The following is a 27,704-nucleotide window of genomic DNA, read 5'->3' as shown; positions in this document are numbered from 1 at the left end:
CCACTGGACCTCATCATAGCTAACAAGGAGGGTATGGTGGTGGCCAAGCTGGAACACCTAGCCCCCGTTGGAACCAATCACTACGTAATGTTGTCCTTCAGATTTAACTGTTACTTGGTTCATGATAAAACGAGACCGAGGTTCAAATATTACAATGGTAATTACGACGGGATAAGAGAGGAGATGGGGGGTATTCACTGGCATTCAAAATACCGTATGTTTGTGGTATATCGCACAAAGAGTGTGTAGTGGACGTCTCCCCTACAACTGTGTATCGCATTCCGACGCGCTGCCGTATCCTAGCAACCAAGCGAGAGCTGACACCAGATGGTACGGTAGCCTAGCAACGAAACTATTCACCGGCGACTTTCTGGGTTTTCCCAACATGATTCATAGAGGACTGGCGGCTGCTGCTGGGTATATAAGCTCTGTCTCTCCATTGAGATTCATTCTGCCCATCTTCCTGAACAAGCAACACCTCCTCCAGCAAGCTCCACGCTGTCAGCATTCATTCAACCAGGAGGCTATAGTGGAATTCTCCCCTACAAACGCTGTTTGTCGCTGCCTAGCCGACCCCACCAATTCCCCAGTGTATGCCTCGTGGTCTAGGTCAACCAGCGCCGCCATACACCACGGAGCGGGGGTCAACTGCTAAGCCACGCCTACCCCCGCTATTTAAGACCTGACCTCGTGGTGATCTCTCTCTTTCTACCTACACCAACCAGCCAGCAACACCTCCGCCTGCCTGGCGGTCCTCGCTCCTCCGCCTGCCTGGCGGTCCTCTCTCCCGCTGGCGAGCATGGCGACCCACAAGCTGTCCTTCTCTGAGCGTCCTCACCAACCAGCTCTCTCTACATCACGCTTGTAACCATGCTGCCTTCCCAGCACCAAGCTGCATTGTACATCCAATACAACATGTATATAGAGAGCACATTGTGAGTTTCCTTTCTCCATCCCATCCTGAGTGTGAACCAAACAATTTCATACCCCACAAGGCCAGCAACAGGCAACATCTTCTCTAACGAAGCTCCTGCACATCTTCCTCCTTCAACACGCTACTCACCGAACGTCTCTACTGAGCAGCTCCTCACCACACGGCACCTCCAGAACCAGACTGTCTATCATATAACTTATATTATATAAGAAAACCACATTAGAGTTTCCTTCCATCCTGAGTGCTAGACAACATTAATATTTCGATACCCCTACAAGTGTCTCGAAGAAAGTTACAAAGAACAAGCTGAGTATGTTCAGTTGACAACCAGAGAAAAGCAAATCCCTCTGTCACAGAAACAGTTTCCATCAGTGAGGCAGGATCGAAGTCTGCTCCCTAGCCTTTCCATTGCATGCCAAGTCCGTGATACCGACGTAGCTGACTTCTTCCACCATGAGAATCACACTTACTCTCCATTATTATCTGCCTATGGCGGTACGAGATTTGGAATTGAGTCAGATTTCCTCTTCTCGAAGATTTGGTCCCACACCATGACAGTACCAGTTTCCAAAAGTATGCAGATATGGTAATTCTTGATGGTGTAGCAACTGTCAACATGGTCAAGCAAAGTACTTGCAAGAGTTTTGATGATCATGTACACCAGATCAAGGAATACATCAGGCGTCAGTTTTAAAGTTCTGCGAAACATGTTGACATGGTATTTGATGTATACAAAACAGGTAGTCTGAAATCAACCAGAAGGGAAAAAAGGGGACATGGTACCTGACGACGAGTTGAAGGAAGATCAAATTTCCCAGGGAATTGGCCGGACTTTATGCGAGAGAGTGAAAATAAGAAAGAGGTTTTCCTCGAGGATACAGTAAAATATTCTCCAGGACTGTGGGCAAGGATGCTGGGGTGCTCTACATAGGCTTAACTACAAAGATAGGCTATGAATGTCTTTGGTACGGGACGGTCCTTTCGCTATCTTGATTTTACACGGCTGGCTGAGGTATTAGGGGAGGAAAGTTGGTTTCAGGAAGTCAGAGAAAATGGACGGCACCTAAGCCAGAGAAAATGCGTTTCTTCCTAGGGATAACTCACCAGTTATCCACATGTTTTGTGGGCATGGAGCATAATATGAATCATCAGGTTTCAAACAGACCAGCAGTCATTGTGACCATAACATCAGCCCAGGCAGTGCCTGCGAGAATGGCACTGACAGTCTGACACTTTAGCTGTTACCATCACACGGTGAACACCCAACCTATTCAGTGTGAGACCTTCAACACATATGTTCAACCTATACTTAAGTTTATTCAGGTAGACTGTGTCCATTGTATTGTTTATCACTGTGACAACATGGAAATATGGCAATTAAACATTTATGTATGATTACCTACGTATAATTTATTATTTGAAATCCTAATTATGAATTGTATTCAACAGATTTCACCGAATTATAAAGTTCAAGTTCAACGTGATGAGTCTTATTATCCCTTAATAGCCATATGGAAGATTACAAACACACTGTTATTCCTTTTATCTGCTATTTTTAAGTCTTTCTGTTGTGATGCATGATGTGTATCATACGAGTTTGGATATATATGGCTATTATTGGCTATTTATTTTGTTCATAGACATTTTAAAACTATGATTTTACAGATATCAATATGATTTTTTGTGACACCATGTGATATTAAAATTTTGTCCTATTATGTTATTGACATGATTCTATAGGTTTTGTGTTAATACATTCCGTCATACCTTTATATATAGTAGATGTGTAGTAAGCAATATTAATTATATTTTTTACTTTTTACTTTTATCCTCTTCGCCACTGATCGGCTTGTTAGCCGCTTGGGCGATCGGTCACGACTCTTTTCCTTTATATTCTTCACCAAAAGGTCGGCTCGCTAGCCGCCCGGGCGATCGGTCACGTCTCTGTCACGCACTGTTGGCAAATACTGGGCATGCACCGGCTCCTGAATGTACCTGAACCCGCTCCAGTGTTGGTCAAGTCTTCTCTTGAAAGAGCTCACACTCGGTGCCGTCACAACACTTTCTGGTAGATTGTTCCAAGAGTTTACAACCCTCACTCCGAAAAAGTTTGCCCTCACGGTTTTCCGGACTTGCGGCTTCTTCAATCTTGAGCTGTGACCCCTTGTGGGGCGAGCGTCCGCCAGCTCCAAGTAAGGACACTCAACTGAGTAGTGCCCCCTGAGATGCTTATAAACCTCAACTAGGTCCCCCCTTGCCCGTCTGTAGTATAAGCTAGGCAAGTTCAGGCGCTCCAATCTCGCAGGGTAGCTGAGATGCCGAAGTGCAGGCACCAGCTTGGTGGCCCTCCTTTGAACATTTTCAACCAACTGACAGTCCCTAGCATATCTCGGGGACCAGATGGGGTGACAGTACTCCAGATGGGGAAGCACTTCACTCCTGAAGATCGTCACGAGGGACGGACCGTCTAGATATCTGAACGACCTTCTTATAAGACCCAATAATTTATTTGCCTGATTTACCTTCTTCTCACAATGGCCCGAGAACTTCAGCTCATTGTCAACATACACACCTAGGTCCTTCTCACACACAGTCTCAACTAGTACATTTTCTTCATCCCGTTGGGACATATGGTACGCCTCCTTACCGTTGGTACGCCCCAGGTGCATCCTCTTACACTTCGTGACATTGAATCTCAGCAGCCATTCCTTCGACCATTCCTGGAGCCCACAGAGGTCCTTCTGCAGCTCTTCACAGTCCGCTTGGTTCTTAATTTCCCGAAATAACTTGGCGTCATCGGCAAACATTTGTATGGAGGAGTGTACAACGTCAGGCATATCATTTATGAAACAAACAAACAACAGCGGGCCCAATACACTACCCTGCGGTACCCCACTTGTTACAGGTACAGATGACGATTTCGTGCCATTAATCACCACACATTGCTTGCGGTCATGTAGAAAGTCTTCTATCCACGCTAGGACATTTCCCCGAATTCCGTACCCTTCCAGTTTGATTTTCAGCCTTTCGTGGGGTACACTGTCGAAAGCCTTGGCAAAATCTAGGTAAATATTGTCGATATTACCACCCCGTTCTAGAATATGGGTCCAAATATCCAATACCTTGAGCAATTGTGTCAAGCAAGAGCGCCCCGGCATAAAACCGTGTTGGCAATCTTTTACAAGGTTGTTTCGTAGTAGATGTTCCATCGCTGCATCTCTGATAATACTCTCAAGTACTTTACATATTATGCTGGTCAGGCTCACCGGTCTATAGTTGTTCGTGGAGTGCCTATCGCCCTTCTTGAAGATAGGACTCACATAAGCCACTTTCCATTCACTGGGGACCATTTGTTCATCCAGGCATTTACAAAACAGAATCTTCAGGGGCTCTGCAAGCTCGTTGCACAGCTCCCTTAGCACTCTAGGATGCACCATGTCAGGTCCAGGACTCTTATGGACCTTTAGCCTGGACAGTTTATTTCTAATACCCTCTTCTGTGAACACAATGTGGGTCAGTGCTGTGTCGAACCGTCTGTCCTCAAACGCAGGAAGGTTAGTTGCATCCTCTCTTGTGAACACTGAGGAAAAGAAGCTGTTCAATGCCTCAGCTTTATCCTGGTCAGAATCTGCGTAACTACCATCTTCAAGCCTCAGGTCTGATACTCCTACTCGCGTTTTCAATTTCGACTTTGCATAGCGGTAAAACGCCTTTGGGTTTGACTTGACCTCGCGTGCAACCAGCCTTTGGAACTCCTTTTCAGCCCTCCTACACTCTATCTTTGCTTGGTTTCTGGCTCTTGCATACATCCTCCTGTCTTGCTCATCGTTTGACCCAACCCACGTCTTGAATTTCTGGGTTTTCTTCTTAATTTTGTCGACCGCCGCATGGTTCATGTGTAGGGATCCCCTCGTATTCCTAGAAGCACTGGGTTTGGTCTTGGGTATATATTTATCGATCAAATGGGTCATTTTACTAGTTATGATATTCAGCGTAGTGTTGCGAAATATGCTGTCATTTGAATTTCGAACACTATTTTCTGTGTTGTATTAATAATCTCAGTGCAACTTTAAATTTTGATAGTCATTTTCTGAGGTGTTAAGTTCACCAAGAAGTGTCTAAATTTTAGTTTTGATAATACCGACATTACTCTTAAGTTGTAGGCCTATGTGCCATGAGAATGATAAAGGAATATAGTACCTACAGTACATGGATATTACATTGGATTTTACTCTTGGTAATATTACTGCACTATATGTATGTACTTGATCACCTTTTGATGTACCAAAGTATACAGTGTTACAACAGTGCGTGACAGAGACGTGACCGATCGCCCGGGCGGCTAGCGAGCCGATCAGTGGCGAAGAGGATAAAAGTATATATGGGTGTAGACTATTGGAACTAAAAATTTAAATAAATATTAGAATGATACACATATAAACAGTTATCCAACATGTGCACGCACACTCTGTTCACATTTAAGATTTACTAATTTTGAAATTATTTTTTTTATAAATTATCTCAAAATTTCATTATATAATTCGTAACAACTCTCGGTTTTATTTATGTATTTATTAAATATCTATATTTTACCTGTCAACTTAAATTTCAGACTGAATGACACATCTTCCAGATGTACCAATATTACTATTAGATTCCTTGGGCTAAAAACGTGGGTAACGCAATAGAAGCCGAGATATTACCTATTTTAATGTGATGTTGCGGCCATTTTGAAAATGGCCACCACGGCCACCAGCAGGCAGATACAGCTTGCCTCCAATCTTTAAAACGGCCCCCATGGGTCCTAGTATCAGTGTACAAAGTATGATTCTTTAGTAAAAAGTGCACAATTTGGCTAAAGATTGTTCCTTATCCCCTGGACAGTATATAAAACCAAAAGGTTGAGAAGGAGGAGAGGGCTTCACCTGTATGAGTTGTTCCATGAGGGTGTTGAGGGGTGCTGTCAACTGGACTTTGTTCTGCTGCAGGGCTTTGTGCATCACTCTGGTGGCCTCCTCCATCCTCGCCTGCTGAACCAGCCACCGCGGCGACTCATCAGTCATGCTGGGGGAAAAAGACATATATTTGGAGGTAGCTTGTGTACTTAGGTTAGGGTGTGAGGGGCCTCCAGCGGGCATTATATGTAGGTGAGAGGGTACTGGATTCGCCCTGTGTGTGTTTGAGTCTGTTACATAAATATACCCACTAATAAATGCTGGATAATGTAAAGACCAGGGATGTGGTGGCTGATGAGTGGTAACAACAGTCACTTCCTGTCTTAAGGGCTATTATTTTATATTCAGGGCACCTCCAGTCGATCCTGCTGTGAATGAGTCACCTAACTTTACAGTTATGGAAGTGAAAGTGGTTAAAAGCTGCGTCAGACACGTGGCCACGTATGTACCAAAGGCTCAGTATTCACTGTAGCTCCCCCTCAGAGTTATTATGCCCATTTTCACTAACAAGTGTTTAAATTATTCCCACAGTTTACGCTTTTTATAATAGTTGGAGGGGTAAAGAGGAGAGTTAAGGTTTATGCTGCAGCAAAGATTAAAACTGTGAGGCTTATGACAAGTGACGATACTCACAAAGCCACCGGGAGGAGTATGAGGATGGGTGAGGAGCACACCAGCAGGAGGATCCGCCACTCCCGGATGAAGCAGCCCACCACCGCGAGCAACACCGTGCTGGCTGAGAACGGCAACCCTAACAGCATCCCCACCCGGCTCCTACACCCTGCTGGCGTCGACTCCAGGGCTGTGGGGAGGACAGGGTGACACTAGGGATATGGCAAGGGCATGGTGACACCCCAGGGCTGTGGGGAGGACATGGTGACACTCTAGGCCCTAGGGATATGGGAAGGACATGGTGACACTCCAGGGCTGTGGGGAGGACATGGTGACACTCCAGGGTGGGGGAAGGACATGGTGACACTCTAGGGATATGGGGGGAAGGGCATGTGACACGCCAGGCTGTGGGGGAGGACATGGTGACACTTTGGGGATATGGGAAGGGCACACGCCAGGGCTGTGGGGAGGACAATGTGACACTCTAGGGATATGGGGAAGGCATGGTGACACTCCAGGCTGTGGGGAGGACATGGTGACACTCTAGGGATATGGGAAGGGCATGGTGACACTCCAGGGCTGGGGGAGGACATGGTGACACTCTAGGGATATGGGAAGGGCATGGTGACACGGGAGGACAGGGTGACACTAGGGATATGGCAAGGGCATGGTGACACCCCAGGGCTGTGGGGAGGACATGGTGACACTCTAGGCCCTAGGGATATGGGAAGGACATGGTGACACTCCAGGGCTGTGGGGAGGACATGGTGACACTCTAGGGATATGGGAAGGCCATGATGACATTCCTACTAAAGAAATTAACAAAATATGTTTTATATATTTCCTGATCGAGAATGAGAAAGCAACTTACTGAGACTCCATGCGGGGACGAGCATAGCCATGACAGAGCAGCCGGCCACAAAGCGCAGGGTGATGAGGAGTGGGTAAAGGGGAGTTAGGGCCATGGCCAACACCACCACCAGGTTCACCGCACATGCTCCAACCACCGCCCGACGCCGACCCCATCTGATAACACCATCGTACTGTACTACACTGTACTGTACCATGAAACTCATCAAGAAATATAATTATAGAAATAAAAGACGGCATAAACACTGAAATATAACCATAATAACAAATCAACAAATATATAAATACAATGATAAGTGAAAACACGTAAATAATTACCCTGCTTTCAGTATTAATAAATAGCTCAAGCGGCTAACAGGCGGCCAGGACGAGTAGTGGCGAAGAAGATAAAGTACAGTAAAGTTAGACTTAGTGGGTGGGGGGCATGGATTTGAAGCCACACAAGGATACTTTGCCTTTATTTTACCATTTTCGTCACTGGTTGGCATTTTTGTGATTCCTAGGTGTGAGTCTTTGTGTGTGTGTGTGTGTTAGGTACCTGTCGCCGATGTGGCCGCCAAGGATGCTGCCGATGATGCCGCCGACTGTGAAGAGCGTCTGGAAGAGGGGTTGGAGGGTGGCTCTCTCACACACCAGGTCCCACTGCAACATGTCCCACACTTGGTGCCGAAATAATTGCAATAATCAGCAAAATGGGGAGTATTGTGGGCAATGTAGATCGGTTGCCAAGATCAGTTTGATAACGAGAAGATAAACCAAGAAGTGAAATGTTCTAATGGTTTTGATAAAAACTTATTTCTGTTTTCGTGTCAGCTTCTTCAGCATTTTTTGAACGAAGTTATAATTCCAAGTATATACAACTGGAGAATTGAAAGTAGCATAAATCTCCTATAGGTCTAAATGGCCCTGGTTTAAACTTAAATTTGAAGTTGGGTGAGAGGTAGGCCTATAATCAAACGAGCGTACCACGGCAGGTGTGACAAAGATATGTAAATGGTAACAAATATCAGGAGTCGGCCAGCATGCAATATATATATATATATATATATATATATATATATATATATATATATATATATATATATATATATATATATATATATATATATATATATATATATATATATATATATATATATATATATACAGGTAAGTCACTAACAAATTTTCCCTAATTCGAGTAAAAGTTTGCAAAAGGAATAAAAACTCTTCCAAGAACACATTGTGATATATATATATATAGAAGCGAGACAAAATTATTATCAACTCAAGAGAAAATATATGTAAGTTAGTAGACGACCCGTGACGACTTTTCCAGAAAGTTTCGAGACATCTAGTAGAGGTTGAGAGAAGGTGGAAACTTCTGAAGCCAATATCAAACATCATTATAGACTTCTTACCTCAGATATAACTGTTGAAGTGAACACTGAAGTATCATACTGGATTAATGGGCAGGAGGGAAGGCTGGTGGTCCTCCATGTTGTGAGGTGAGAGATGTCTTGTGAGGAGTGAGTGGTGGTGATGGATGGGGTGATGACGGAAACATTGACGGCAGCTGCGGTGGTGATGTTGGTGACAGTATTAATATCGGTGGAGGTGTTGGTGAGCGTGGTGGCGGTGGTGGTAGTAGTGTTGGTAGGGAACTGAAGACACTGTTCGTCGAAATGAGACGACGGTGACCACGTCGTACTGGTATTGCTGTTGAAGCCACCAGATACATTACTATACATGTACTATTGTGGAAAATCACACACACACACACACACACACACAGTCGGGGATCAATTTTACAAGTCTCATATCCCATTTAATTCTACCCAGAGATTTCAGTGCAACAACATATATTAATGTAAAACAATGTAAGATATGCTTCTGAAACCTCCAATGCCTGACTCCCCTCTTTCCCATCACACCTCCACTAACTCATTTAACTGGCCACTTTCCATCATGTTCTTACAATTCTCTGCGAGGATATAAGCCATATGAGTCGTGGTAACTCGGTTATCGTTATGGATGATGATTGATGACCATGTGGTTGGTGGACTTGTTCCTTCACAAATATGCAGACAAATAAAGAGAAGACATAAAATGATGAATGTAAGAGCGAGGCACAGCTCTCAAGTAAAAATTGCCGAGACAGTACAGTGTATGATTGATGGGCTTCCTCCTGCTGGGCTTGCATCAGACGGTGCTGGCGTCTTAATGTTGAGTGTTCTTGTTTGATCCTGTCTCATCTATCTTACTCACATTTGTTAGACTATTTGTGACTGTGGGAGGGCTGTGGTTTTTCCTCCCGTTGTGAAACCGAAGGCAGACCAGTGGGTGGTGATGATTGTGGGCGTCAGCGGCAGCTCTGTGTGAAGCACTGGCCGTCGTTGTTGCTATAATGTTATTACGAAGGTCTTCAAGCGCGTGGCAAGGTTAGTAATACACTAGTCCAACAACGAAAAAGAAATGAGAGATAAAACTCTCTGCTTTTCCTGTATGTAAAGACATATGCTCTTGAGCCACACTCTACGGCAGTGGTCCCCATATTATGGAGCCCACAAGGGTTTATTAGAAAACTATTAATTATTTGGGATTCTTTGTACGAGTGAAATTAAGATCACAGATTACCGGGCCCAGAGAGAGAGCCAGCCTTCTCACTGGGGTAAATACACACGTCCCGTCCAGGAGAAACTGTAAAAAGTATGTAACTGGTAACAGCCAGACGTGTAAAACTGCAAATAACTGTACAGTATATATGAGATTTTTTTTCCTGAATATAGATCCAAAGTTTTGGCGCCCTCCACTATATTTACAATCATAAATGTGGCCCAGAGTCTTCAAAAGGTTGGGGGACCTCTGATATACGGGCTACCCTAACATTTTTTTTTTTAGTAAAACTGGATCATTATATTAGCATTACAGTATTACATTACTACTTTACACAGGCAATGATTAAGAAAATGTGCTTTTTTGATTCATCGCCTTACTGAATTGATGTGTCTGACTGGGCGCACGCAACCAGATACTGCAATGTAATATTATTGAATTCCTCAAAACATTATGAAAAAACAAAATATATAATTAAAAGTTTTGAAAATAAATAGCATCAATGTTGTGAGTTCCTTTATGCAGAGCTAAAATCAAAGCATCCGAACAGTGGGTGCTATTGTCTTGCTCACAACTAGGATGACGTTTCGTCACGCGAAAACTGAATCAACACTTTCTTTATTTTCCAAATTTCAGGTCCACTATATTTGGAAACTCTGCTGTTCTCATTACAAAATCGAAGCTTAACTGACACACACCTGTTCTCTTGTTCCACCTCAATACTACCCAGAAATCAACTCCACTGTAAAATACGTAGGCTATATACTTGAAATATAAATGTAAAAAAAAAAAGAATAAAAATAACGAAGTGATAACCGTGATAACAATCTGACATGTTTTTACTACCACCACATTACGCGGGATCTCATCACAAATTTAGACTGTTAAATTTTGTTGAAAATTTTGTCACTTGTACAGTTTTTTTATGCCGTTTCTAAGTATGCAACTCATTTTTTGCGGAAATAAATATATAACATTTTTATGGCGTTTGTTTGCAGGAACAGTGTCTGTTTTTGCTGCTGAATGAAAGAAAAAATAAAATTATGGTTAGGGAAATAAGTAATTGGATCACATGAAAATTACATCCCCCAACTTTTTTCATTTGATGATTAAACAACCTAACCTAACAACCCAACCTGATCTAACCTTACCTTCTGATTCATAGACCTGTAAGTCACAATAAAACGTTTCCACAAAACATGAGTTTCGCATTTAAAATCAGCACGGAAAACTGTACCTTTAATGCACGTTTAAAAAATTTGGAACACAGTCCAAATTTTTTAAATATCATTTTTGCGTACTATTCCAGATGATACCAAATGTTACATAATACTTCCTTGCGATAATATAGTAAATATATTGTAGGAATTCGTGGTATAATGTTGTCTAGAACTCAGGATGGATGGAAACTCTAAGGTGGTTTTCTTGTATATTATAAGTTATATGATAGACAGTCTGGTGCTGGAGGTGCCATGTGGTGAGGAGCTGCTCAATAGAGACGTTCGGTGAGTAGCGTGTTGAAGGAGGTAGATGTGCAGGAACTTCGTTAGAGAAGATGTTGCCTGTTGCTGGCCTCCTGGTTGAATGAATGCTGGACAGCGAGGAGCTTGCTGGAGTAGGTGTTGCGTGTTCAAGAAGAATGGCCAGAATGAGAGCTGGTTGGTGAGGAAGCTCAGAGAAGGACAGCTGGTGGGTCGCCATGCTCGCTGGCGGGAGCGAGGACCGCCAGGCAGGCGGAGGAGAGGCGAGGGCCGCCAGGCAGCGGCGGAGGAGGAGGTGTTGCGTGTTGTGGAAGTGAGGCCAGAATGAATCTCAATGGAGAGACAGAGCTTATATACCCAGCAGCCGTGAGTCATCTATGAGTCATGTTGGGAAAACCCGAGAAAGTCGCCGGTCTTTGGTTCCGTTGCTAGGTTATGGTAGCATCTGGTGACGCCGCTCGCTTGGTTGCTAGGGAAGATGGTAGCAGCTGGTGGCGCGGCTACGCAGTTGTAGGGGAGAAGTCCACTACAATATCAAGTGCCTTCAAGAGAGCTCAGGCTCTCAACTGGCTCAGCCATGTTTATATTGTTATTATTATCCACTCTGTATCTGTGTTTTTCTGGCTAAATAAACTGTTTCAATATCAATACCTGCTGAGATAGTGGCACTGTACTATCATGCCCGACGGCCACTTATAACTGTCCATGTTTGAGGGAGAACGGATGCTGGGTGTACTGTATTCTACCTAGACCAGTGGCTCTCAACCTTCTTCACTCCATCCCCCCTTGAGGAATTTTCAACATCCTCGTGGCCTCCTTCATTTTTCTCCCAAAACTGACAAACAGACAAGTGATAAAGACTAAAGAATGATAAAGAAGGACAGATTATAGGACAAGAGTTAGAATGGCAAACACACACACACATATTCACATACATAACACGCCCATGCACTCACACATAAAGCACACATACAGTCATACACAAACATGCACACAGGTAAACATTCACACTCAAGCTAGCAAGTTGAAGTGTACTTCCTGTAAGCAAGAACACGCCTACTTTGACAAGCTCTGCCCAACTTGGAAGAATGAGAAGAATAGCGAGTCATACCAATTTAACACTAAAAATGGTAGGATTATGTAAGTAAAGAATGACTATGAACAACAATGGCACCAATAAATAAGGAAATAATTAATAAAGGAAGTGTACAAATATTTCACCCACGTAAAGCAGCGACCACATGAATTATGAAACAAAATAAGTAACACCAATACGGAGTATATTATGCTTGAGTCAAGCTCAAACACAATATATGGTTCAGAGACAATACACTCCACTGTTTTCGTGATGGTATCCCAGGCCAGACTGAGATCATTCGGTCCTATCACCACTTGCAAAGGGATGACACACGGACACGTACTGAACAAGTCAGTTCAGCAGCTCGGTCCAGCGCCTGTCACACAGACAGGGACTGGACCTGTGAAATCTTAAATAATCCGTAAAAAATAAAAAAATAATTAGCACCAGAGTAGGTAAATATTAAAATTGTATTGTCGTTATGATTAAACAAAATGACAAAAAAAGAATGAAAATTCTCTTTTGCCAAGTCAAAATAAGTAATACAAGTTTTGTTTAATTCAGATTCCCAACATTATTTGGAAACGTACAATTTATAACAGCTCGCCGTGGCTCCCCTAAATTCTTGCCGTGGCTCCCTTGGGGGCCATGGCCCCCAGGTTGTCTCTCCACCGTACAAAACTGAATTGGATAAAAATAGTCCACCCACACAACATAGCAGCCTATCATACACACACTGAAACAAAATGAATTTTTTAGGTGTATACCAGAAATAGGTTAGGGTTAAGTTTTAAGCCAATTAATTTTGTTAAACACATGTTAGCTTAAGTTAATATTCACGTCAGGTTAAGTTAGGTGAGTCCTAGATATGAGTGACAGCATTACAGAGAACCTCAGACAGATGTAAACACATAATAAAGGCATTAGTATATAATCCGCCCCACAAGGTTGAAGAAGTCACAAGTCCAGAAAACTGTGAGGGCAAACATTTTCGGAGTGAGAATTGTGAACTCTTGGAACAACCTGCCAGAAAGTGTTGTGACGGCACCGAGTGTGAGCTCTTTCAAGACCAGACTTGACCAACACTGGAGCGGGTACAGATACATCCAGCAACCAGTTCATGCCCAGTACTTGCCAACGGTGTGTAACAGAGACGTGACCGATCGCCAAGTATAGCTACCGAGCCGATCAGTGGCGAAGAAGATAAAAGAAGTAAAAAGTAATATATGATTGACCTTTTTACACTGAAAAAGTCTGATAACTACCGAGACTAAGCACACAATAGTAGATATCAATAATGCATTAAGGTTTTATGTTAAACGGATGATCATGCTAACTAACACTCACAATATACAGTACCTACATAAAATAACTTGACATTATGACCTGAGAGTTAGTGGGAGGATGGAACAGCGGAATGTGACCATCCTGACCACTTGCCTGATATTGATTGGGAGGATTGAGCAGCATAACGTGACGTCACGACCACTCACCTGAGATTAATTGGGGGTGTTGGAACAGCAGAACGTGAAATCATGACTACTCACCTGAGACTGAGTGGAAGGATGGAACAGCGGAACGCGAGAGGAGCACTGAGTAGCGGCGAGCCAATCAGATGGACGGAAAACTGCGACATGGCTGGTGAGAAAGAAAAACAACGTCAGGCTTCAATCACATCCACAACACAGTGACACGATAAATCTTTCAACACAGGTACACACACACACTACTACTACTTTGCTGTCACTCGGAATCGAGTATGACGATCATCCAGCTATGATACAATGATATGAGTTATTAGGGATGTCACCTTCGCTGGTGAGTTTTAAGGTGACTAAAGAAGCCGATACGGGACCGGCGGGGTCATTCACAGATGTTGCACATGTGGATGGCTCCATCTACTGCGGGAGGGGCGGCGGCAGCGTCTTTGAAAAATGGGCACCACTATAGTATGCGGTCTACAGCACTGAAGCTACTACAGTATCACCTATACCTTGTTTAGGCAGGCTGACACGAACCAAACCCTCGGCCAGTTCAAAAAAATACACCAGGACTGGTTTGATGAATATGATGCGGCAATCAAAGTACACATCGATGATAAACGTGCTGCTTTTACTGACTGGCAGAACAGCCCTCAGTCTCGGACCAAAGCTGATACTTTCCGCAAGAAGAAAGCGGCAGCCCAGCGGGATCTTCACAATCTAAACAACGACTGGCTTAAAAATAAAGTATGGGAAGCATAAAAACTTGCAGATCATCACAAGATGCGAGAATTTTTTATTTCCACTAAATCATTTTATGGGCCAGTCATTCGTGGCACAGCCCCCCTTCGCTCATCTGACGGTAACCACATTATTAAAGACCTCGAAAGCCTCCTTCAGCGCCGGAAAGAGCACTACCATTCATTGCTCAACCGAAACCCCGACGTGGATGTCCTGACTACCCAGCAGGTTCCTCAGCATCCAGAGCTGACCCACCTCCGCTATTCTCCATCCCTAGATGAGGTGGCTACTGCCATCAAACAGATGAAAAATGACAAAGCCTCGGGGCCTGATGGACTCCCAGCCGAGGTGTATAAAGCAGGAGGACCTCTACTTTCCAGCCGTCTACACTCTCTCCTGGAGAATATATGGGAAAAGGAGGAAATCCCCCAAGCTCTTAAAGATGCCTCCATTGTCAATATTTATAAGAACAAGGGGGGGCGGTCAGATTGTGGCAACTACCGTGGGATCTCGCTGCTCTCCGTAGCTGGCAAGATTATAGCCCGATTCCTCCTAAACAGACTTCTTCCTGAGGCGGAAAACTTCCTCCCAGAATCTCAATGTGGTCCTAGACCATCACGTGGCACCACTGACATGATCTTTTCCGCCCGCCAGATACAGGAAAAGTGCAGAAAACAGCGTCGTGACATGTACAGTCACGTTTAAGATTCTCCAAACACTGCTGGAGACAGCTGGCAACTCCAGGCCGTTTGTTTACTATAGTACGAAGTAAAAATTATGAATTAATGTAAAAGGTTATCGGTGATTGGTTACTTAGTTCCCTGTTTCTTAATTAATGGTTGCGCTTTGTTGTTTCGTATTATATTATACTACGTAATATAAATAAACAAACGGCCCCGAGTTGCCAGCTGTCTCCAGCAGTGTTCGAAGAATCTTGAACGAGACTGTACAGTACATAGCTTTCATCGACCTAACCAAGGCCTTCGACTCGGTCAACAGGGAAGCCCTCTGGTGGACCCTCAGCCGTTTTGGCTGCCCACCAAAATTCATCGCCATTGTGAGGCAACTCCACGATGGCATGCACGGCAGTGTCCTGCACAATGGCACCCAGTCAGAGTTCTTCCCCATCCAAACAGGGGTTAAAGAAGGGTCTGTACTGGCACCAACTCTCTTTTCCATCATCTTGGCTGCCTTCCTTACTCGTGCCAGTGCCACTTTAGTCAGCGGGGTGAACATCGAGTACTGGGTAAAGGGGGGTGTCTTTTCAACATAAGACGACTCCAGGCAAGAACAAAGGTGTCGGCAACTTCCATTACTGAATTTCAGTATGCAGAAGACCTCACCCTTGTTGCTCACACTGAACACGATCTACAGGAGATCCTGAACACCTATGCAGACGCGTATGCACACTTCGGCCTTGAGGTGAATGTACGCAAGACTCAGATTCTCTTTCAACCTGTCCCTGGTTCAGACACACCTCCACCATCCACCCAGCTTAACAGTACTACACTCTAATGTTGCCCACTTTCGGCTCCCACCTGTCCACCACCGCAGACATCGATGAAGAGATTCAGCATCGGATCAGATGTGCATCTCACGCCTTGGGCGGACTCCGAAATCGCGTCTTCAGCTGTAGGGAGATGAAATTATCCACAAAGCTGCACGTATATCGAGCAGTGATCCTGCCCACCCTACTATATGGCAGTGAGACACGGGTCACATACAGGAGGCACCTCAAGGCACTTGAAAACTTTCACAAACGTAGTCTACGTTCCTTCCTCCGAGTTCGCTGGGAAGACAAGAGAACAAATGCCATTATTCTTGCTGACACCATCTGTAGGAGCATCGAGGCTACCATTATCCACGAACAACTACGTTGGACTGGTCATGTTACCCGCATGGACGACAGTAGACTGCCAAAGCAGGTACTTTACAGTCACCTAACGAATAGTAAACGCAACGCTGGTGGGTAATTTAAAAGGTATAAGGATAGTCTTAAGACAAACTTGAAAAGGTGCCAAATCGACCTCCTCACCTGGGAGACGATTACTCCACATCGTAACGCTTGGAGGAGGAGGAGCACCACACGAGAAGGTGTCAATACTTTCGAGTTAGCCAGACTGCAAACCGAGGCAGATGAGCGCCAACTTCGGAAAGACGCTGCCATCGCCCCTCCCACAGTAGATGGAGCCCTCCACATGTGCAACGAATGTGGACGACGCCTCCGGTCCCGTATCGGCCTCTTTAGCCACCTCAGTGCTCACTAACCTAGGTGACATCCCTAATAATCCATATCTTTGTATCATATCTGGATGATCGTCATACTCGATTCCGAGTGACAGCAAAGTAATAGTAGTAGTAGTAGTAGTAGTAGTAGTAGTAGTGTGTGTGTGTGTGTGTGTGTGTGTGTGTCTTATTGTTAATTCAAATATTTATTATTTCGTTGAATAACTTTGGGCTTACATATGTGGGACAGCCAAAATACATATTTTCACCCAATTTCACATTTAATCAACTTAATACAGAAGATATGGTACCAGACACGGTAGAGAGGGATAAATGGCTCTTATCCCGCAAACCAAATTATCCCATCAACCATGATTTAGCATGACGTCAGCAAAAGACATGTCTGCAAATTTTCTTCTTATTTTCGTGTTGACAAGAATATTTACTGACACAGCTACCTTGTTAGGTTAGCATTTTTCATGTACTTTATCCTTCTAAGGTAGATTTAACGTTAAGAAAACCCATCGGCGATATGCATATGAAGGCGTTTCTTAAATGGCGTCACATCGTTTCGTCACACCCGCCAACTAAATCATAGCGATGACATCATGCAGTGCAACCACCTTTCGCGGCTTTCCTTTCAAATGACGTCAAGTAAGTTAACCAATCGGAATGTTACACGGAAAAATAAAGTCTATTCCTTTTCTTTATCCGTGTTCAACGATATTTACTTGCTATTAAAGGTAAGGGGAGAGAGAGATGATGAATTAATGCCCATTATTGTGGTGCAGAACAAGTGTGGCCCAGCAACAACCACGTCATCCCGCTGGCCATAGAGTGGCCCGTCAGGTCCGTCTTGACCCTGTTATTCAGGGTGGTGGCGGCCGACCCCATGGCGCCATACACATTTATGTCTAGTGGGTTGGCCTCTTATTGATATACAGTTTACGGTCACGCAACTGTGTGTGTGGTGTGTGTGTGTGTGTGTGTGTGTGTGTGTGTGTGTGTGTGTGTGTGTGAAACAAAGGGTGAACTTTGGTGTAATCTATATTTTAAATAGTAACAAATAGCCTACTAGCGTTAATATATACTGACCATAGTTGTGACGTTAGTATTTTGACCTGACAAGTCGCCTACAGAGCTGAAGTGTGTGATGCTACGACTGGACAGCGTAAAATGATATATAACTCTGTGTCTTTAAACCTATTAATAGATACGTTTTAAAAGAGTATCACTCCTCTGCAATATGTTCACGTGGTATATCTATTATATAAAAGATAATTCTCTTGTTATATGGAGACAAAATACCCGAGGGTCGAGGGTCACACTGTCTGGCAGGATGAACATTTCTCCAGCTGAAGATGTAAGAATATTCCTCACTGTCTGACTAAAGCTAAATCACAAATAAAATATTAAGATTACACTGAGACCCTAGAATAATTAACAATGTTCCTTATTCCAAGACAAACTATTTTTTTAGTTCATCAATAGTAATAAAAACTTTTTATATCGTATAAGAAATTAATGAGACATCAATATGTAGATCGCCCAGTATGTGTGTCTGAGTTTGCTAACCTTACAGCATAAATCCTTGCAAGTATATCAACAAAGCTAACACTATCTTGTTTCCCACAATTTATGAGAAGGTAGCCCCCAGGACGAGTGACCAACTCAGCACATACCATAGTAAATAAACCACAAACCCTTCCTGGCCATAGGAGCGAACTCGTGTCTCTTGTGATGGGGGTTGGGAGTGTAAACGCCATAGACAAGTACTGTACTCTACTTTAGACACTCGTGTTTTTCAATGATTTTTTTAACTCAAACAAAAACTGTTAGTCTGGTTAATTGACAAAACTTCAACAATTAGTTTTGTTAAGGAGTTTAATGTTATTATATAATAATATCCCATAATTCATAAAAAATAAGTTATATAATACAATTACTAATAATAATGATAATAATAAATCACTATTATATTTCCCGTGGTTTACACATATTAGCATATTCATAACAAAATTTAGCCCCAGTTGGTCGTTGTCATGCCAGTAAGGACAACCGATCGAACTACTCTCAACTACTCTCGCGTGTGTTAGGTGCCATGGTAACCCAGCCGAGGTCTACCCGAAGCATACCAGTGACAGCCCTCCTGTTACCTGGACATGTGTACAGTTTGATAACACCAGTGACTAGCTAACATAACATAGCATAACCTATTCTAACTTAACCTACGCTCACCACCAGGTAGTGTTAGGGTGTAAAATTATCGATTAAAATCAGCTGATGGACTAATCTTCAGGTGATCGGAAAATATTTCATCAGTGATAAGCAGACTGTAACACACCCGTCAGCTAACACGCCACACCAAACTCAGCACTTCCTAGCACAACTTTGAAGGATATCGACAAAATATTATTGTGGGGGGTACTAATACAGTGATACGTCCACAGGTGGCCACTGCTCGTTTTATTGCACTAGGTTGACGTAGAACAGTCCTCACAGGTTTGGTTTACCCTCGAACTTAATCTGTATATGCATATAAAAGACATTCTTTTAGTATCCTGGTGGTCCAGAGGTAGCATTCCCCGGTTACAGTCATGGGCTCGTGGGCCGTGGGTTCGAGTCCTGGTGGGGTGTATATATTTATATATATATATATATATATATATATATATATATATATATATATATATATATATATGGCCAGGAAGGGTTTGTGGTTTATTTACTATGGTATGTGCTAAGTTGGTCACTCGTCCTGGGGGCTACCTTCTCATAAATTGTGGGAAACAAGATAGTGTTAGCTTTGTTGATATACTTGCAAGGATTTATGCTGTAAGGTTAGCAAACTCAGACACACATACTGGGCGATCTACATATTGATGTCTCATTAATTTCTTATACGATATAAAAAGTTTTTATTACTATATATATATATATATATATATATATATATATATATATATCATATATATATATATATCATAATTCCATATAGCACGCTGACTTCTATATACAAACAATGCTTCACTAGTCGGGAATCGAACCCTGGACCTCTGCGTGTGAACAGGGATTACTACTACTGCGCCACAAGGACACCAAAAGTAATTCTAGGCTTTGTTATATTTCACACAATCCCCAGTGGAGGCTCACGGCGCCATAAGCACGATGAACAGGCTTTATTTTTTAACTCTGTTTGTAATCACGACGACCTCCGTCAACGGAAGAGGGTCATTAAAACTCCGGGCGTAAACCCCTCCACATGTAAGCCACAGTCAGGCACGAGAACGGTTCCAGTATGCTTAATCAGAAGTATGATCTCACTGCCCCACGTGGCAGCCGCTACCAAATGTGAGAAGTGAACGATAACTCTGGTATGAACAAATTAGAGAAGTGTACCTTGCTTTGTGAAAGTTTTCTTAAAGTTAGTGTACATTGGACTTCGGAAGAGGCACTACCCGTTTACTGAAAAATATACAAACAATTACTTTACTGCACCCTAGTGTTCTAGTCTCACCGACTTGGTAAGTTATGTTGACTCGAGACTACCAAAACCAGTGAGCCAAGGTTACATACACACACACATACACACACAAGCATACACACATATATGTATACATTCAAAAAACACACACACACACACACACACACACATATGTACACACACATATATATACACACACACACATATATATATATATACACACACACACACATACTCACACGCACATACATACACACACATATGTACACACACATGTACACATTCAGAAAACACACACACACACACACACACACTCGTCAGTGAAGTTGTCAAATCCTCCAGTTTCCGTCTCCACCTCCTCCGCCGACTCAAGTCCCTCGGAGTTCCTGCCCCCCGAGCTCCTCAGTGTTTACTCAATATTCATACTTCCCAAGCTCACCTGTGCCTCCCCTACCTGGACTACCTCCCTAAATGCCACACAACGTAAACACCTAGAAAAAGTGCAAAAGAGGGCATGCAAGATTAATCTCTCCCCTTCTTACTCCACATATCAAGAAACGGTCAACACACTGACCCTCTCGGCTCTCTCTGATCATCACCATGACCTCATCTGCAAATTTGGTGAGAAGCTTCTGCACCATCCTCGACACCGGCTCCTACTACCACCCGAGATCCCTCTCCCGAGAATTGCTGTTCATCACCACAACCACATCCAGCCCATAAGAGCACGAACTGGTCTCTATAAGAACAGCCCAGTCCCAACCATTGTAAAAATTACCAATAACTTGTAATCAACCAGTGTATTCACTCCCAGTCAATCTTACTTTTTGCACTGTCACTATGTTGAAATGCCCTGTAGTTTGAGCTTCTCCCCACCTAGTTACTATATAACATATTTGTATCACTTATGTTACTTGTATATTATTTGCAAATCAAGAGACCCATTCCCCAATTATGTAACTGTATATTTTCAGCCCTCCGGCTGCCATGCTTTTTCAATAAACCGTTAATTATTATTATTATTATTATTATTAATATTATTATTACGCACACACCCATACACCGACACATACATACTGTACATACATACATACAGTCGTCCACAAGAATGGGTATTCACGTACGGTTCGTATTTGAGACAAAATATCTGGTAACTCTGTCCTGAACAGAACAGACAAAATTACAAAATGACCTATAATTTATGTTTTATTCCTACATATATATTATAAATACATTTGTTGTGAATGTTTTACAAGTGTCTTGTGTTTATATTACAAGTAATGTATTGTATCCAATGATAGTAAACTTGTTGCTGAATGGGATTGCAGTTATCGTACGGCTCCCTCCTCCCCCACTTTTTCTCTTGTCTCTACTTTTTTTTACTTATGTTTGAATTAGTAAAGGAAGGAAGAGGAGTAAATAGAAGAATAAAGAAGGGGAAACAGAAAATAGTTAGAGATAACAGGTGGGAGCAGCTGAGTTTCATCATGCGTCTGGATGTGCAGTTTCAACGTTACCAGACCATTTTGGACCTTACAGCTATGGTGTGTATACTTATTCCTGTGGCCGACTGTGCACACACACACATAATCATACATACAATCACACACACACACACACACACACAGTGGACTACTGCACCATCGTCGTCATCGCCACCTCCTGCCACCGGCAGTCCCCCGCCCACCTCGCGCAGTCCGCCACTACAACAAAATTCAGCCCATAAGAGCCCGCACTGATAGATATAAGAATATCACCATCCCATCTATTGTTAAAATAATAAACAACTCCTGATTTATGTACTGTACAGCCCTGTAACTGTATTCAATGCATATCATTATGTCTAAATCAAATGTAAGTTCGTATAGTTTCAGCCACCGGCTGCAACTCTATTAATAAACCGTTTATTATTATTATTATTATTATACACACACACACATACATACATACACTGACACACACAATCACACACATATACATACATAAATACACTCACACATACAATGATACACATAATGACAAACACACACACATACATACACTGACACACACAATCACACACATATACATACATAAATACACTCACACATACAATGATACACACAATGACAAACACACACACATACATACACTCACACACATAATCATACATACACTCACACACACACAGGTTTCAAAAGCAGTATCATGTCACCTTTGAACTCCTTTATGGTGTGTTGGAGGCAAATCTGAAACCTGGTACTACATCGCATAAATTCCTTCCATACCTCTACCTCTTCCTTCTTTTTCCTAGTTAATAATGTATTCAGAAAGCATTAAGCTACAACAAACGTGATGATACTCTTTAGGTGTATCAATTTTAACTTGGGGAACTGCAGGATAGTTATATGGGGCGGGGGGATGCTGTCGGGTTGTCAAGCCCAACACAACTGCGATACCCCGACCGTCCTCACCACGCCCTCCTCATCCTAACACAGCCACCCCTTCATCACGCCCTCCTCATCCTAACACAGCCACCCCTTTATCACGCCCTCTTCATCCTAACATAGCCACCCCTTTACCACGCCCTTCTCACACCGCCATCCGTTCACCTTTAGTCTGCCCAGGCTATATATCTCTTTTCTTCTTCATAATAGTGGTCCTCTGTACAGTATTGTCAAATTATTTCCTTCTTTTCCTTCGTATGCAATGTTTGGGATCCCATTTCTTTTCGTTTATATTTCACTCCGGAACTGTTCATCGTCTCTCCCGTTATCCGCGTGAATTCGGTTCCTGATCAGTCGAGTCTGTGCGTGTTGTAGTCTACTGATGTTACAGGTGATATATGGATAATCATAGAGTTGTTTACCATCATAATGCAGGTAGAAAAACAACAAATTATAACCAGTCAAGCCAAATTATAACCAGTTTAACTTTATACTGTTTTGCGTTTATATATTCCACGAGAGAATTTAGATAATACAATACTTATCAAGCATATATCTTAGTTTCATATGTGATTTTTTAATTATCTTTTTATTGCAGTCTTCTTAATGATATTATGGTTGAACCCCCAATAAAGTACAATTTTAGATGCCTTTCAAACATATTTAGACCAAATGAAATGAAAATATACATAAAATTTGATTTACTACAAGTCCAACGTAAAGATTAAAAAATCAATGAGATTTACGTATTTTTTGGTAATTTCACCAAATTCTCAGTGTGGGAGAGTTTGATCCCTTACTCTTGGTGTAGATCCTCAAACAATGATATTAATGTCCTGAAAAAAAATCGTGGAATTCGCTTAATGGACGACTTGCTCTGACCCCCAAATAGCAATATAGATATTTCCAACTATTTTATTTTACTTTTTTTTTCCAATCTACGACGGCTAAACTTCAACAAATCAAGTGGGACTGAAAAGAGCAGACATGATCGCTCGTGGATGTTGGACTTTTTTTTTTTTCATCACTAACACTTCTAACATACAACATTTACCCTGGCACAGCCTCACGCACGGAATATCCCCGGAAAACGTTATAATGTGACGCATGCAAATTTTAATTGTAGTGCTGTCAACGTAATTTTTTTTTATGATAAACCCTGAAACTGAGGTGAACGAACATATATTTACACTTGCACGACAGTCGCAGTAGTATTTTGTTATTATAACTTATTTATAGCCTTTATCCTCTCAATTGGAAGCTATTTCTTGACAAAAATGTACAAGAAAATTAGGGCGAGGCGGATTAGTAGACAACTCTTGCCTCCTTACTTTTGGGGGAGGCGCCCCAGGACATTCCTAGTCCACCCATCTGTGAATGGGTACCTAACAAGCAGTCAAGCCTATGGGACCCACTTAAGAAAAAAAAAGGAAAAAAAGAAAGGTGGTAGTATCTATTAGGAACCACGAGACACTCGTATCAACGAGGTTAAAATCTATTTCCTGACACTCAAGCTTTGTACATTTTCGTCACCAAAAACACCAGATTATACATGCATGTACTCACCAAGTACTGTCACCATGAGGGATGGAAGTTGCCATCTTCCGAATCCCAAAGTCGACAGTAGATCATCAAAGCTGTCACCACCAGACATTGTTTTGTTGCTTACTGATGGAAGACGTTATACCTAGATTGACAGTTGTGAGAATGTTTTAATACACTTCTTAAGGTAAAGTCAAGGTCCAGAGGTAAGGAAGTATCCAGACACTGTATCGCTTAAAACCTAGTGAATCAATAAAGACACCATCTCTGACGGCAGCATCAGTTAATATCACTGAGTATGAAAGTTTTACGTTTAGTGTCGAGTTAGCGTCGTAAGGAGATGCCCAATCCGCTTACTCATATCCTTTTACGGGTGGGGGGATGAGAGACACTTATTCTAACACCAAGTCGTGAATAATTCAGAAAAAACTTTTGTACATTCTTACATAATACAGTGAGTAGCGACACCTTATATACAGTCTCTCGTAATGTTAAAATCTATTGACAAGAGACAACTCCCGGCGCTGTGCCCCGCGCAGTGTTTGGTCAAGAAGATGAGACACACTTTCTTATACACTGTCTCGCGTACTGCTAAGGTGAGGAGAAGTTAGTACTCTCACAGTGTGTCAGATGGAATTAAGATGTGGGAGAAGGGTGGACTGCCTGTGACTGAGCGAGACACTGTGTGGGGCGTAATCCATACCAGGGAGTGTGTTGGCCCGCAGTGCGGCACCGACTATGTCCAGGGTGGGGTGCGCTCACGGCAGGTGGCGAGGGCCCTGACTCACCAGCTCCACCTCCTCTACATCAACAAATGTTGACCCTATAATAGTGTTGCTGTCTGACAAATTGGAATACTTTTTTATATTGTTATAACTCCATGGAAATTAGTTCATATTGGTAAAATTTTGCTTTGTTTAACTGAAGACGCTATTTATTATCATAATATACCCAAACTACACCTAAATTAGGTTGAGTTAGTCATGATGCAATTTTTTAAAGTCTGTGTTAAACAATCAACATTACTGAACCTAGTTACTGACCAGTGTATGTGTAGTTAAATACCCGGACAAGAACATAGTTAAGTATCATACACCTAGGCAGCACACCGTCGTGCCCCGAGTCATGATCCTACAATTTCTTCATTGGTCAGAAATGCTGCCAATCATGCAGTACAGTCTCTTAACACGTTCCCTGGTATCAATCACCTTGTTCTTGTCATTGCGTTCTGATTGCCTGCCAGTTCTCCCTCATTCATCATTATATAACATTGAAAGATTCTGAGGATCACTGGGCCATGATGTTTTGTTTTGTTTCTCGTAACATTGAGGTAACGAGTCTAAGATTCCTCTGTTGGAACTGGTTGTGGTAAGACATAGTCTTTCTTTAAATAATTGCAAATTATTTTTTAAACAGCGGCGAGGCGGAAACTTAACTGGTGAAAAGAGGAAAAATTAAAGTGAAGGAAGACATACAGAAGGGAGAAGGAACAGAAATGAAGAGAATCGTCTTTTCTTCAATTGTTTTCGTATTAATAAAAATATCGTCCTTTTCCACTGTTAGGCGAAGCAATGCACTTGAACACAAAACATTGGTGAGTGGGGGACTTAAAAAAATCAACCACAAAACCATTAAACTAAAAAAAAAAAATAATAATAATAATATGCGGGAGGGTTTCTAGACAATAGACCTAACATAATCGAAGAAGAAGTAGCAGAATTTATGTCCTAGCTAAAACACGTACAAGTTTCGTTTCCCGTAACATATTATTGATTCTTTTTTCATTCCTACTCAAGGCCCAAGATTAATTGAGCAAACCATCACTGACTGACACAGAAAAGTTTTTTAACTGCAAGAACATTCATATATTATTGGTTTAGCTATTCAAATAATCTTCGTTTGGAAGTAGTGTGTGTTGATTTACCGTTTAAAATAATTCATTTTTATTTTGTTAACGCGATGAGCAGTTACCGTGTTCCATCCACTAACCTCATAAAATGCGCGAATACAACCCTTAATTACAGTCGACGTTACCTCTTCGACTTCGGTATCCTCCATGCCTGTTACTCTAATCTGTTGGAAACTTTAGAATGATATCCCTGGTCTTTTCTTTATATGTTTGTTGACGCAACACAGCATCAGTGATATGGTTTGGTCAAAATGACTTCGTGTTGCTGGTGACAGGATGATCTAATCTGCTGTTGGTAAACAGCCAGTCCCCCTGGTGGTAACATAATACCTATGCCTTCTTTTGCGAGTTGTTTTAATAACATCATATCAGATCTGTGTGTTTGCAGGACAATTATTTTTCGCCCGCTCTCCTTATCACTCACTCTCAGCATCAGCGAGAACAAGGCCACAGGAATTTTAAAGATTATTATGTAATATCAACCAACAGGGCATAGACATCTCAGGAAATGTATGACAAGAGAATGGTTCTGGGCTAAAGGCAAGAGACGTGCTAATAGTTGAGCTAAAGAGAAAAAAAACAGAGTTCGGGTTTACCTATGATTAGAAAATAGAATAAATTATTCATACAGGGTATTAACGTTAGAACTAGAGTCGAGAAGTAATTGAATTTTCAGAACTATTAATAAAATTCTCCTATTTCCTAATCCTACCTCGTCTGGTTCTATTTATAAGGAGCTCCCATTATATTTTTTTTATAAACAACGGTAATTATATAACAATAAACCACGAGACCAAATATGCAAAAAGTCTGAGGGGGACGTCTCGCCAGATTTAATTATTTTATATAAAAATTTAGTAACAATGGAGCAGGTTTTTAACAGAGGAAATCAATATTAGAAGTGTTCATATCATTTTCAAAATAAAGAGGAAAATAAGGTTCCTCCTATATTTTCTAGTTTAATTTCTATTAAGAATAGCAAAAATACTGTGTATCTCTGAAAACACTGATTAATAAAGAGGGGATTGTAACCCCGTTGTAAAGCAAACAGAACCCTTAAAATGGTTCATATAATACCTGTACTGCAAAATTCACTTTAAGAAAGGAACGAAAAACTCTCTCAGCCTGCTAAATCCTTCACCTCATGGCGGCTGGTGGTGTCGGTGATCCACCTCTGAGAAGAAACATTGACGGGCCACAAGTCGAGAGGTTTGGATTTTTTTTTTGTAAGAACGACACCAGTCATAGAGTGTGAGGAAGCAGCAACAGTAACAGTATGGAAGTGCAGTATGTACTGTACAGCAACAGTAAGTAATGGAGTATGTACTCGTACATCAACAGTAACGGTAAGAAGTGAAGTATGTACATCA

At 42.2% G+C, this 27,704-nt stretch overlaps 1 protein-coding gene across 3 annotated transcripts in view; it reads right to left on the bottom strand.

The window, feature by feature from the left end:
• Positions 1-25,187, bottom strand: part of LOC121862904 (solute carrier family 22 member 6-like) — a 33,950-nt gene extending 8,763 nt beyond the window's left edge. For 2 of the 3 annotated variants that reach the window (XM_042361308.1, XM_042361309.1), the window contains exons 1-7: positions 24,450-25,187; positions 14,073-14,163; positions 8,772-9,069; positions 7,910-8,013; positions 7,373-7,527; positions 6,523-6,691; positions 5,860-5,998 (exon numbers count right to left, since the gene is read on the bottom strand). In XM_042361308.1, the coding sequence (XP_042217242.1) occupies positions 5,860-5,998; positions 6,523-6,691; positions 7,373-7,527; positions 7,910-8,013; positions 8,772-9,069; positions 14,073-14,163; positions 24,450-24,537 (1,044 nt within the window). In that variant the 5' untranslated portion in view covers positions 24,538-25,187. The remainder of the gene's footprint in view (positions 1-5,859; positions 5,999-6,522; positions 6,692-7,372; positions 7,528-7,909; positions 8,014-8,771; positions 9,070-14,072; positions 14,164-24,449) is intronic. The other variant, XM_042361310.1, reaches the window with a different exon arrangement.
• Positions 25,188-27,704: the final 2,517 nt, after the last annotated feature.

Source organism: Homarus americanus, unplaced genomic scaffold (assembly GCF_018991925.1).
Source record: "Homarus americanus isolate GMGI-L3 unplaced genomic scaffold, GMGI_Hamer_2.0 scaffold24922, whole genome shotgun sequence".
Classification (NCBI taxonomy): Eukaryota; Metazoa; Arthropoda; class Malacostraca; order Decapoda; family Nephropidae; genus Homarus; species Homarus americanus.
The sequence above is the reverse complement of the archived record's forward strand: the minus strand, read 5'-3'. Positions and strand labels throughout refer to the sequence as shown.